Source organism: Nuphar pumila, chromosome 1 (assembly GCF_984573655.1).
Source record: "Nuphar pumila chromosome 1, dmNupPumi1.hap1.1, whole genome shotgun sequence".
NCBI classification, from domain to species: domain Eukaryota; kingdom Viridiplantae; phylum Streptophyta; class Magnoliopsida; order Nymphaeales; family Nymphaeaceae; genus Nuphar; species Nuphar pumila.
In genome coordinates, this window is record NC_143249.1 from 121,520,068 (window position 1) to 121,535,014 (window position 14,947).

At 37.0% G+C, this 14,947-nt stretch overlaps 1 protein-coding gene across 1 annotated transcript in view; it reads right to left on the reverse strand.

Annotated features, from left to right (window-relative positions):
• Window positions 1-1,352: 1,352 nt before the first annotated feature.
• Window positions 1,353-14,947, reverse strand: part of LOC149849137 (Pentatricopeptide repeat (PPR) superfamily protein) — a 69,948-nt gene continuing 56,353 nt past the window's right edge. Inside the window, exon 2 of the mRNA XM_090013396.1 lies at window positions 1,353-1,635. Coding sequence (XP_089869522.1) covers window positions 1,602-1,635 — 34 coding nt within the window. The 3' untranslated portion in view covers window positions 1,353-1,601. The remainder of the gene's footprint in view (window positions 1,636-14,947) is intronic.

Sequence of the window (14,947 nt, forward strand, 5' to 3'; positions counted from 1 at the left end):
CAACACACACACACACACACACACGTATATTTATATTACAATTGATTCATAAGATCAAGTGGATTGTGCATGCAAAGTAATTTATTGCAGATATAAACATGAGATGGGAAGTCAAATTTAGATATCGTCTAAAGTTACATGTAAATCTTGCAATAGAATTTTACACTTAATTATAAAGCATGAATAAGAAGTGCTGGATCAATAATTGTAACTCACAATAACTAGACTTAAAATAATGAAAGCAATAGCTGAATGATGTATACATTGTATCTTTATTCAGGATTTGTGAAAACAAAAATCATAACAAATTTAAGGGGTACGCAATTGCCCCCAGTGGGATTTGAACCCACGGTCACCTAGGTTAAAATGGTGCAACTGTAACTGGCCTATCTTATTCAACCATGTGATCTCATGCATATTATAATCAACATGGTTGTAAGTACCAATAGTATGCAACACGTGTGCACACACGCTCACAACTATACTTATATTACAATTGATTCATAAGATCAAGTGGATTGTGCATGCAAAGTAATTTATTGCAGATATAAACATGAGATGGGAAGTCAAATTTAGATATAGTCTAAAGCGGCATGTAAATCTTGCAATAGAATTTTAATAGTACACTTAATTATAAAGCATGAATAACAAGTGCAGGATCAATAATTGTAACTCACAATAACTAGACTATAATGAAAGTGATGGCTGAATGATGTTTACATTGAACTCTTTATTCAGGATTTGTGAAAACAAAAATCAGAACATATTTAAGGGGTAGGCAATTGCCCTTCCAAGGTCAAAAAATGCTGATGCATTTATTGAGTTAAAATAGTGTTTGTCCTACCAAAAGGTGAGTTTTACAACCAGACTGCTTTACTTTTCCCTGAGCTGGAAGAACCACAACTCTGTCTAAATTTTAAATGCAGTTTTCATGATCTGCAATACATGATAAATATAAGAATTTCCAAAACTATGTCATCAAAATTGAAGAAAAATAGTTTTCATGTCATCCTGATAAACTTCCATTGAAAGCTATGTGTTTGGAGAGCTCTAAATTAGGTTTTGATTATTTACACCACATGCATGTGTGTAGGCATGCAACAGAAACATATCAACTCATTGAAAAACTCATGGAGACCTGAAGCTCCAAACAGTCCATCCAGAAAAATTCAGTCGCAGTATCCTGGATTCAAAATCAAGTCAGTAATGAGCAACACAGCATCCGATTGCAAAATGTATTCTACAAGTACTTCAATCATTTATCTTTAGAGTTAACCTTATTTATCAGTAGAACATATTAGAACACGTCTATGAAGAAATTCAACCATCCATACTGAATTCTGTACACTAGGAAAGCCCAAAAGTTCGCTCCCCCTGTATAATACCCAGATACCATATAATGCTTGTTGGTTACATTGAGAAAATGATCTTTGCAGCCAAGCAAACTTGACAGGCCATACAAAGAACTGAAATCCAAGCCCAAAGCAAAAGCTCAGATGTGATATTAAGTAATTTGCTCTGCACAGTCACTAATAATCATTCTTTCCTACAAAATTTTGAGGTCCACCAACAAGTGTAATGACCATAACAACTTGGAGAACTCATTTCTTTTTCCATCGAGAAGAGAAGTTGGTGCTGCAATCAGGAAAATTGTATCAAAATTAATTACATTTGAAAATTGCCACTTAATTATTTATTACCATCAAACTAGGTAATTTCATATACACATCTAAAAGAAGAGGTAACTGAATAGGACTTGATTAGCACACAGAATATACACAAACCACAAAGAAAATACAGCACGTTCATTTATTTTATAAAGCCTCAAGCATCAAAATTATTGAATTATGAGTACAGATAGTTTAATGAATTATAAGCTAAAGCATGAGTAAGCAAAGCTAAAATAAAAGAAAGAATGGATAAAACCAAGGGCAGTAAGCGGTGATAGCCTAAGAGCATGAAGCAAAGCATGTTGCTCACAAAGTTTAAGGTCAAACCAAGGTTGACAAACTAGGAAGCGGAAGCAGGAAACGATACGGGAAGCGGAAGCGAGATGCGAGGCATTTTAAAATTTATATGAAGCGCGAAGCGAAGTATCAATTTAAAAGCAAAACATTAAAAAAAATGAAGCAATATGATAATTGAATAGGACTCGAACAAGAAACAAATAAAAACTAAAATAAAATTGACCATTCTTATATTTTGTGATTTTTCAGTAAAAGAGTTAAATTTTTGTTAAAATCTAACAATGATGGTTACTAATTTAAAGAAAGTACATGGAAAGTGAGTGAAAGCGTGAGAGAAAATACATGAAAAACATGAAACGAAACGTGAGAAAATCATATAGGAAGCATAGACCATGTGTGTGGGAAACATAGAAGAAGTGTAGGGGAATCAAGATTCCCATAAAGTTTCGGAAGCAAGAAGTATCGTGCTTCCAAAGCGAGTTTCCGGGAAGCAAGCTTCCCACCTACCTAAGAAGCTTCCGGTAACTCTGGGTCAAACACAAGAAAAATAACAAAAAATGGTGAGGTCAAACATCCTACCACAACCACATGACGAGCAATAGTCATAATTCTTAGGATGAAAATTGATTGCATTTATTCTTAAAATCAAATGCCAGTGGATATGGAATCCAACATTGGAATAAATTATAAGTTAGAGCATGAGAACAGGAAAATATAAGCTAAATAAGTTACAGGAGCATGAGAGATACTGTATATAAGAATGGATAAAAACAATCTTCTTAAAAATGCAGCATATATTAGTAAGAGGTATATGATTTATCAATGCCTTTTGTTTCATAAAATCAAGTAACAGAAATGGAATCCAAGCATTTGAATGTATCATAAGTTGAATCATAAGAGCATTAGAAACAACAGATATAACTAAACTTGTGAAAATTATATTGCATCATAAATTCGACAATTTATAACATATACATAGAACAATGGGTGAAACACACACACACACACACACACACACACACACACACACACACACATATATATATATATATATATATATATATATATATATATATATATATATATATATATATATGGCTCCTCTAATAGTAGGAGAGTGCAGATCAGGCTTACCGGAAGCGCCCACAGACATGGGGAATCGTGCTTCCCTGAAATGCGCCGAAATGCATTTCGAGGAAGCACGAAATGCAACGCTTCCAAAACATTAGGGGAAGCATGCTTCCCCAAATTGGGAAGCGAGTTTCCCCAATAATGGGAAGCATGCTTTCCCAACTTAGGAAGTGAGCTTCCCATTATTGAGAAGCGAGCTTATCTTTTGATGGAAACTGATTCCCAACTCTAGGAATCATGTTTCCTTGTATTTTGGGGCTCAAACAATTTTTCCCTTACATAATTGTTTTTTACCAAAAAAAAAAAAAGTTCATGCTTTTTAAGGGCAAAATTATCCTTCCTGAAATTTTTTGTTATAAGGCAAGGGGAGGGAGAGGGGGAGGGGTTTTCGAGTTTTTAGGGTTTGTGAGTGGTCTCTCTCTACCGTTCTTCGGCAACTTCAACATTGATTTGGCGACTCTGACGATCTTCAGCTTCGGCAACCATGGATTTTGTGAAATTTTTCTGAAACATGAATTTTGTTACCACCGAAATTTTTTTGAAACATGAATTTTGTTGTTATCCATTCTTAAAAGCATTTATTTGTGCAAATTGTAAAAGTTAGAAGGATTTATTTGTGCAAATTGTATAGGTTGTAAAATGTGTTCTTGACTCGTTGTTATATGTTTTACATGAATCTGAAACATGAATTTTCCTTGATGTATTAATTATTAAATGCTTGCAACATGATGCATTTGTTAAATGGTTGCACTTGCATATATGGTTCAGTTTTGATATTAATAGATCAGCTTTAATGTTATCTACTCATGTTTTATTTTGTCAATGATAACATAAATTTTATATTTTGATAAATTATGAAAAATATAATTACATTTTCGCTTCTTGTTCGATTCCTATTCGCTTCTTGTTGAATCCTAGGTCGCTTCCCTCTTTGTTTCCCCTTCGAATCTCGGTTCACTTTCGATTTGATTCCAAGGTCGCATCTAGTTCGCTTCTCTTCTCGCTTCCGAGAGAATTCCTGGTTCGCTTTTAAGTCGTTTTGTGCTTCCCGCTTTCTAAAGTTTTAGAAGTGTCTCACTTCCCGCTCCTGCTTCTTCGACTGGCAACTTTCGAGCAAATAGTCTAAATTTTCAACTTTTTAGTTATTTTTGGGGAAATCTAACCTTATAGATATGATCTACATGGTTTGCTTAGTAGGAATAGGCTCTTGGATCATTTGTTTATGACAAGTGAGAAGGTTTCTATGAGCCTTTAAAAATCGATGATTCATAATTTTCATAAATTTAAAAGCCCATAAAACTTGTTTTGTATCGAAAAAAACATAATTCAACAGTTGATTCCTAGCAAATGGAATATGCTGAACACATTTGTGGGTCAGATTTGCCAAACATGGCTTGAAATAACAAAAAAAAAACAGCATTGTCCCTACCACTACCATATTGATGGTTAGGACTCTCTCTCTCTCTCTCTCTCTCTCTCTCTCTCTCTCTCTCTCTCTCTCTCTCTCTCTCATTTGGCACCCATTTTTGTACAGGCAAAGGAATTGGGATTCTTATTGCTTTATTAGCTTCACACAGTTCTATCTGGCTGCAGGCTTTAGTAGTTGTGTAGAGTAGACAAACATCATGGATGACTTTGAAAGACCTGTTGAAGATGTGGAAGCTAGGAAATACAAATCAAGAACAGCAAATTTTTATCGCATTGAAGATGGTCTGATGTAAATTTTGTTCTGTTCAACCTCAGTTGCACGTAATTCCTATGCGGTGGTGAAGGCATTGCTGTTATTGTTACTGTGGTGATGACTTCTTGTCACCAATTTTGTAACTTCTCTCTGACAACGCCTTAAGATCAATTCTTAAGTAATTTTCACATGGGCATCAATGTCATGTCCGGGCTAGGGTCAAAAATCAAATGTTGAAGAACCCAGCCATGAACAACCAAACTTTTTCACCTACAAGTAAATGGGTAGTAAATATGAGAGAGGGAGAGATGCCAGCCTAAAGAGATTTCATCCCTAAACCAGTAAACCCTAGGCCCATCCTTGTTTTTGTTTGCAATGAAAGAGAAAAAAAATGGCTCTCTCATTTTCTACTGTTCGAAAGAGGAGATGACAAGTCTGACTCTTTTCTCTTTGGTACTATAATTGTTCAACTTTTATTTTTGTTTTACAGTAGGTTATCGGCAGAGTAGGTTGACCACCCCTCATGTCAAGGAAGCATGAGATGGGTGATGGTAAGCAGCACCACTGTAGGCTGCAACATGAAAAGTGACCTCATACATACATACATACATACATAGTCACCTATATCATTCAAGGTAACTTCTCAGTGAGGGTTTTTCTTGAAGATATTTTCAAAAAGTGATTTTTCTCGAGAAAATCTTGAAAGCTTTAAAAATTGGAAAAACATATAGTGAATAACAAAAAAAGGCAACAGTTGGTTTTGTAGTGTTTTTCTTACAAAATTATAAAGAAACGACTAGAAAAACTTTTAAAATATAAAAGAAACAAAAAAAGATACATAAAATATAAAAAAAAAACTATGTTTTTGAATATCTCAAAAATATATAGGGAACTTCTCAGGAATATATCGCAGTATTTTCGATTCTACCGATATTTTGAAAATATCTGGAATATCTTGGGAAACAACTGACCTTGGAATACCAAAAAATCATGATATTTTCAAAATATCGACGATATCAGTGACACTGATATATATATAGTCAAAAATATCACTGAGATTTTAACAAACTCATAATATTAACCCAATAAATATGAAAACCACAACATTCTTGATAGCATCACAGGATTTGCAAAATCTCGCAGCTTTAGGGCATGTTTGGATGTGAGAAAATGGAAGGAGAAATGAAAATAGCAAAGAAAAAGCAGCAACTTTTCCATCTGTCCCAAACGAGAGAAAAATTCTGAAGGAAAAGTTTTCTAAAAGCTCAGTTTTTTTATTAGAAAAACTCCACCCCCTGGGTGGAGGAATTTTTCATATCAAAAGTTTTTTGTTTGTATTAGAGCAATCCCTCACCTTCAAAGTCTCTCTCTCTCTCTCTCTCTCTCTCTCTCTCTCTCTCTCTCTCTCTCTCTCTCTCTCGATTTTGTAGAAAATCGTTAGGTATGAATATGTCAGATACTTGTGACTCGATTGGTGAAATAGTATCTCTCAAAAAACATGTTTTTTACCGGCGCACAAAGAAAATATCTTGTTGAGGATGAACGAGATACGGAAAAATTGTCCATATGTAAGATCATAATTATCGATATGGGTCTTTTCCGCATTAGCTCGCCCTAAAAATGAGGTTATCCAGCCACACCTTCTAGTACGACTACCTTGTTACGACTGTTAAAACATATGTAATAATACCATAATACCCGATAGGGGTATTATGGTCATTTCACAAAGTACCCCATAGGGGTACTTATTTTGTTTCTTTTATTTCACCATTTTTTATTTTTCTTTTTGTATTTTTTGGATACCGAAAAGGGGCCCCACAATGGAGTCGTTGGGGCCCCCAACGGTCACATATGTGACCGTTGGGGGCTCCCAACGACTCTATTGGGAGCCCCTTTGGTCTCCTTTTCTTATAAATAGGGGGAACCCCCCATGTATGGTGTATTGCTCTTGAGAGCTCCTCTTCAATAATAGTGATATTATTTTTCATGTGTGTAGCCTTTTTATAAGGCCCTTTGTATATCCCTTAGTGGATTTTCTCTCTTGTGCTTGTTGCACTTGTCCGTGTGGGACATAGTGAATGCTTTAGCATTCTTGGTTTCTTCCGCTTATTTCATTACATGGTATCAAAGCCATAAGATCTACTAAAGGTAAAATCTTGTCTCTCTCTACTTCTTTTCTTTCTCACATCTTCATTGTGTAGCTATGGAAGTCAAGATCGATCTATCATTCAAACTCAATGGAAAAAATTACATGATGTGGGCATCCGCAATGGAGAATAATCTCAAAGGCAAGAAGCTTTGGGGTTATGTAATGGGAACCGTTCCGGAACCCCAACTTAAGCTCACAAAGATGGAAGGAGATCAAGAGAAAGCACTTGAAGGCGATGCTCGTCTCAAGGCCATTGAAGATTATAATCATCAAATGGAAGATTGGGAGAGCAACCATGCAAAAATCCTAGCATGGTTTATGAATAATGTCGAACTTAAGGTATGTGCAAATATTGCAAAATTCCGTCGGGCAAATGAAGCTTGGTTTTTTATGAAGGGTATGTTTACCCAAAAGGATCTTGCAAGAGCTTATTTCTTGCAAGAAAAAGTAAGAACCACAAAACAAGGAGACATGAGCATACAAGATTACTATAGTGCTCTAAATCCTTTGTGGGATGAATTGGCTCTTTTAGAGCCTAAATGGGTATCTATGGAGGATGTGGTCCTAAGACAAAAACAAATGGAACAAGATAGATTGTTTCAATTTTTATTTGGGCTTCGTCCCGAATTTGAACAAGTGAAATCCTCACTTCTCCATAGATCCACGTTTCCTCCCTTAGAAGAAGCTATTGCCGAGATTACTCAAGAAGAGACTAGGTATAGCATGGGTAAAAGCATAGAGGAAGTTCTTGCCGTATCTAAACCCGGCAATCATGTTAAAACATACAAACCACTTGATTTTGGTAAGCAAGGGAGTGGTGGAAGAAAAATGATTATATGTAACCATTGTTATGAGCCGGGACATATTAAACCCGTTTGCCCAAAGCTAAATGGAGCATTCAAGCCAAAGGTGGCTTCCGTTGAAGAATCCACCACCAAAGAAGATGACGGCAAGAACGGGGATCTCAAAGATACTCTTGGACAAATCTCCTTGGCTCTTCAACAAATTTTAAAGGTCACTTCTTCCACCTCCGGTGCCGCCATTGCCTCATCATCACCTCCCGGTACGTACTCTTGGATTTTAGATTCCGGAACTTCTTTTCACATGACCCCTCATGAAAATGCATTAACCAATGTGCACACCAATTCAAAAATGTCTTGTGTCTCTACGGCCGATGGAACTTTTCTCAAAATAAATGGTGTTGGAACTCTTGATTCTAAAAATGTTCAAAATTTCCTTGTTCCAAAAGTTAGAATAGTTCCAAAATTAAATCTTAACCTCTTTTCCGTTTCTCAAATAGTCGACCATGGATGTGAAATATCTTTCTCATCCCAAGGGTGCTTTGTGCAGGATCTCCGGTCCGGGAAGCGGATTGGGCAAGGCCATAGGAAGGGAGACCTTTATTTTATGGATAATTTAATGCTTCCAAATACCTCATTTTGTACTTATGTCCAAGACAAAAATATTGAAACTTGGCATAAAAGGCTTGGACATCCAAGTTACTCTAAAATGTATCTTTTTCCTTTTGGACACACGTTTTGTAAAGAAAAAGATATCAATTGCAAAGATTGCATTTTTGGCAAAATGAAGTCTACTCCTTTTCCTATTAGATCCTTTGTGACAACAAGACCTTTTGAATTGGTGCATTCCGATGTTTGGGGGTCATCTCCGGTTCTATCTAAAGGTGGTTATTCATATTATGTTACTTTTATTGATGATTATACTAGATATGTATGGATTTATTTTCTTAACTTTAAATCGGAAGTTTTTAACTTCTTTAAAGAATTCCATGCAAAAATTCAAAATCAATTTCAAAGTCAAATATCCATTCTTAGATCCGATTCGGGTGGATAGTACTTATCAAATGATTTTCAATCATATCTAAAACAACATGGCATTTGTCATCAAAAATCTTGCCCAAGAACTCCTCAACAAAACGGTCTAGCGGAAAGAAAACATAGGCATATTTTGGAAACCACTAGATCCTTACTCATTTCTAAAAATATTCCTAAAAATTTTTGGGCCGAAGCCGTGTTAACCTCCACCTATTTAATCAATAGGATGCCATCTTCAAAATTGAATAATATCTCTCCTTATGAAAAACTTTTTAATATGACACCCGACTACAATCGTCTTCGGATTTTTGGGTGTAAATGCTTTGTTCTTTTACATAAAAGAGATAAATTGTCACCTAAAGCAATATAATGTGTATTTTTAGGATATGGTGAAAATAAAAAAGGCTATAGATGCTTTGATCATAAAAACAATAAGTTATTTGTCTCCAAAGATGTAACCTTTTTAGAAGATGAAAATGGATTTGACATATTGGAAAAATCAAATGAAATTGATTATATGTTTATCAATGATCTTTTAGAAGATTCAAATGATGACTCTTTGAGTCATCCAGAAATTTTAGAAAATACTCATGATTCTCATGATAATGATGTATCACCAACTAACGGTGACAATCTCCAAGTATACACTCGGCGTGAGGAAGCCCAACCTATTAGTGCTTTAGAAAAATTCTTGCGGCTTAATGAACCCCTAGAAGAAACCTCCCTTAGGCGTTCTTCTAGAGAATCAATTCCACCTAATAGGTTTGTCTCATATGAAACTCTTTCACCTAAATATAGAGCTTGTCTAATAGCCTTGCATTCTTACTATGAACCCTCCCATTATAATCAAGCAAAAAGTATACCTCATTGGGTTGAAGCAATGAAAGTTGAACTAGATGCTTTAAATAAAGCTAAAACTTGGGAAATAGTTCACCTTCCTCCAAATAAGAAAGCTATAGGATGTCGATGGGTTTACAAAGTCAAAACAAAAAGTGATGGTTCCCTAGAGCGTTATAAAGCTAGATTAGTTGCTAAGGAATACTCACAAGAATATGGCATCGATTATGAGGAAACTTTTGCTCCCGTGGCTCGCATGACAAGCGTTAGAACTTTAATTGCGGTAGCATCATCTAAGAAATGGCCTATATTCCAATTAGATGTTAAAAATGCCTTTCTTAATGGTCAGTTGAATGAAGAAGTATATATGGACCCTCCGCCGGGAATCAGTGTTAACCAAGGTCAAACCCTTCGGTTATTAAAAGCCTTATATGGTCTTAAACAAGCCCCTAAGGCTTGGTATGATAGATTTAGTGCTATCATGTTACAATTGGGATTTCGCTCCTGTTATACTGACACTGCTCTTTTTGTTAAACATGCAGGTAATAGTATCATCATCCTTCTGCTTTATGTTGATGATATGATCATCACTGGCAATGATGAAAGCGGTATTCTTAAAGTTAAAAATATGTTAAAACATAATTTTGATATGTCTGATCTGGGTTTTCTCAGGTACTTTCTTGGTATAGAAGTTGCATACTCTCCTCGAGGGTATATATTGTCACAGATGAAGCTTGCTGCAGACATATGTTCCAAATCTGGGATTTCAGATGATAAAAAGGTGGAAACTCCCGAGGTTATCAATGCTAAACTACGACTGGAGGATGGAGTTCTGCTGGATGATCCTACGCCCTACAGGCAACTCATAGGCTCCCTCACCTATCTGACTATCACCAGGCCCGATATTGCTCATGTTGTGCACTCTGCAAGCCAATTTCAGCATGCTCCTACATCTGTGCATATGAGTGTTGTGCTCCGGATCATTCGATATATTAAAAATACTTTGACTAAAGGGCTATTCCTATCCTCACTCTCTTCCTTAGATTTACTAGCTTATACTGATGCTGACTGGGGAGGAAACCCAAATGATCGAATCTCAACTACTAGCTTTTGTGTGTTCCTAGGAGATTCGCTAATTGCTTGGAGGTGCAAGAAACAGCAGAAAGTCTCATTGTCTTCTACTGAAGCAGAATACAGGGCTATGGCAACTACTACAATGGAGTTGGTGTGGCTTCGAAGTCTTCTTCAAGATATGGGAGTCGAAATTACCGGGGCTTCGAAGCTTTGTTGCGATAACAAAAGTGCCATCTACATTGCTAGCAACCACACTTTCCATGAGAGGACGAAACATATTGAAATGGACTGTCATTATGTACGTGATGAATATCTTCGTGGGACAGTAACACTGCCATATGTCACTTCAGAATATCAACTTGCCGATTTCTTCACCAAAGCCCTGCCTGCTCCTCGCTTCTTGTTCCTCCTTGGCAAACTTTCGGTCATTCCCCCGTAAAGTTTGAGGGGGGGTGTTAAAACATATGTAATAATACCATAATACCCGATAGGGGTATTATGGTCATTTCACAAAGTACCCCATAGGGGTACTTATTTTGTTTCTTTTATTTCACCATTTTTTATTTTTATTTTTATTTTTATTTTTGTATTTTTTGGATACCGAAAAGGGGCCCCACAATGGAGTCGTTGGGGCCCCCAACGGTCACATATGTGACCGTTGGGGGCTCCCAACGACTCTATTGGGAGCCCCTTTGGTCTCCTTTTCTTATAAATAGGGGGAACCCCCCATGTATGGTGTATTGCTCTTGAGAGCTCCTCTTCAATAATAGTGATATTATTTTTCATGTGTGTAGCCTTTTTATAAGGCCCTTTGTATATCCCTTAGTGGATTTTCTCTCTTGTGTTTGTTGCACTTGTCCGTGTGGGACATAGTGAATGCTTTAGCATTCTTGGTTTCTTCCGCTTATTTCATTACAACGACTTCACTACAGTCACTAGCCTGCCTTCGGCATCCCCCTCCTTGCGGTTAAGGCGATTTTGGGCATGGCCAGCTCCCATAGTATGACGGGTGGTGTGTACAAGGCCTGGGAACGAATTCATCGTCATATGGTCAATTGTTGGATCGAATGAAATGAAATAGCAACGGTTTCATAGAACATAGTTATTGTTATTTCATTGCACTCCCAAACTGGTAACAATTATTACCCCAATTATGAATCGCCGTAATTGACTAAGCAAATAAAAGAGATGTATGACATGAATAGGACAAAAGGGGATCTTAGCATCTCAATTGTAATGTGATAGTCATTGATTCGACTCTGATATCCGACTTTTCTCTAACGATTTTATCATTTTTTTTATCCATGATTGATAATATCCCCTTCAGATCAAGGAATAATGAAAAGACTCTTCCCTTTTTTCTTCCAAATCACGGGTTCCCGACCTATTATGTGTAAGAAAAATGATATGTGGATATTTTGGATCGGGTCCAGACAGATCCGATCAAGTCTGTAAAAATATTACGTAAAAAATGTTTGTATTAAGGGTATTCTGGTAAAATACCAAATCCTAATGTTTCATATTAAATACTAATGAAACAGGAGGTAGCCACATACAGAAAAAATCATGGATGGCTCCTCTATTCCAACATTGGCTTCTTCTTCCTCCTCTCACACTTCGTCGTAGGATTCACAAGGCATATTTCAAAGATTTCTTACATGGTATCAAAGTTGCTGGTTCTTCATCCAAGTAAACCTTGATCAGATCTGATAGCTCTTCTAATCCCCTTCTTCTCGATCTCTCTCTTTAGATCTTTCTGAAAAAAATCCATCTTTTTAGACTTTTCTTATCAAAAAAGCCCATGTTTCCTCCTCTCTCGATATCCTTTTCTTCCATACTCCTTTTCCTTTTTTTATCTTTCCGAAAAAGATCCTCCTTTTTGGATCTTCCTCTTTGATCTCTCTCTTATTCTTCTTTGAATCCTTCTTGAAAAGATCCCCCTTCTGAGATCTTTCAAGAAGGATTTTCCTTCCTTTTCTTATATTTAAAAAAAAAACTTGATCTTTCAAACCCAAACAGAATATCAAGAAAGAGGCAGACGTTATAAAAAAAAATCAGGTAGATATGATCTTGATATTCATGCCCTCTCTTAGATCTTTGGCATAGCTCGGGTGTTGTTCATATTTTGATTGCCAACTTAAGACCCACTTGGTTCAGTCGAAAAAAAAACTTCTGGGTTTTTATTATTTTTGCACACAGTTCCTTCAAATGGCTCAAATTCCTACTCCTTTTCCCATGAAACCTTCCTTTGTCAACTTGTTGCAGAAAAACTAACTTCTTTAAACTATCTCATTTGGAAACATCAAATCACTCCCCTCATAGAGTCTGGATCTGATGGGACATCTGGATGACTCTGATCCAAAGCCTACTGAATTCCTAACAGAGAAAAAGGATGGAAAAGGGAATACTGGAAGCGGTCTCACGCAAAATCCAGCATATCATCAATGGATTTGACAGGATAAAATGTCGGTAGTGTTGAGAATAGGTGGTTTTTAGGTTAAGTTGTTCTTTATTAGAGGTTTTCTGAAATATTATTTTCATAAGGACTTAGATGTAATTTCTCTATTTTGCCTCTCTCTATTTAATATAGAGAGAAGCCCTAATGATGGATTAAGTTTTCTGTTTTCAAGTTCAGCCGTCTCTCTCTCTCTCTCTCTCTCTCTCTCTCTCTCTCTCTCTCTCTCTCTCTCTCTCTCTCTCTCTAGGGTTCGGTTCATCTTCTACATGGTATCAAAGCTCAGCCGATCGTGGGAACGTGATCGACTGTGACGTGGGAGCGTGATCGAGATATCGACTGTGACGTGGGAGCGTGGTCGTGTTTTACCAGAACACAGTCGATCGTGGAGGCTTTCATGATCGTGATCAAACTTCGATCACGCTGAGTAATGTTTCTAATCAAGTCAGCAATTTAATTTTTTTTTTTCTGGGCATGCTGCTGGTCGTGGATGCCTGCTGTGGGTGTCGTATCATCTGCTGGTCGTGGATGCCTGCTGTGGGTGTCGTATCTCCTCGTCCTTCTTTTTGTTTTCTCTCCTCGTGACTACCTACGTTGTTGGGAGTTTGATTGCGGTTCAAATCTTAGGAGAAAATCTAAATCAGTTCTCCTCATCTGGATTTCCTGTTGCGACCTGGTGGTGCCGAGTCTTGTTGCTGCTATGACGAGTTTTGTTTTTGGTTCATGAGTTGTCGAAGGGTATTCCTGATGGTTGGAAGTAACAGAATTTTTTTTCTGTTGTCATGAGTTCTGAATTCTTGTCGAGGTGTGTTCCTGCTGTTTGGGAGCAACAGAAATTTTTTTTTTCTGTGTGGCCGTAAGTGTTGAGTTCTTGCAGAAGCTGATTGTGTGTGATATTTACTGGATGTCATGCCTTATATGTTGGAGAACAGCAGGTTTAGTGAACATTGTGTTTTGCGACTGCATTCTATCATGTGTGGTGATGTGTTTGGGTGCAGCAATGTTCGGGATTTCTGTGGTATCTACAGCAACTGAAATTTAGTTTTTTTTGTGTGGGTTGGTTTATTTCAGAATGTGTTTTTCAGTGACTCCCTGTTGTGTCGAGTGTTGTTTTTAAGGAAGCACGGAAGCTGAAGTTACTCTTCTGTCATGGAAAATAGCAGGTGTGATTTCCTGTTGGATTGAACTTTATTTTGTGGAACAGCAGGTGTGGTTTCCTGCTGAGTTGAAGAAAAAAAAAATTCTTCTTGAACACTTGCCGTTCAAGTGAGTTTTTTTTAGTATGGCTGAAACGTCGAAAGGTGATTCCAAAATGGAACATATTGGGGAGTATAAGGCGTTTGCCAACCCCTTCTCGTATGGCTCTTCTGTTAGGTTGAATGAAACCAACTATGCCAGGTGGTCCAGAACTTTTATGATGTCAGTATCTGGACATCGTCGAAAACATATTTTGTTGGAAGGCGAACCCATTGAGAAATTGGGAAAATATGTTACTTGGGATGAAGATAATGACATAGTTATGTCATGGATCATGAACAGTGTCGAACCCCATATTGCAGATGGATTGATCTACTATAATACAGCCAAACTAATGTGGGACAATCTTCGTGATACATACTCACAAGAAACGAATGTGAGTCGTATCCTACAAGTCGAACAGGAAATATATAACTTGCAACAGGGAGATCAGACCTTGGCCCAGTACTATGCCTCTGTCAAAGCTGCGTTTGAAAGACTTAATGCTCACCGGCCTCTGTGTTGCTCGAAGCAAAAGGATCATCAAGAACAAACCATGGTTGCTCATTTTTTTACAGGTCT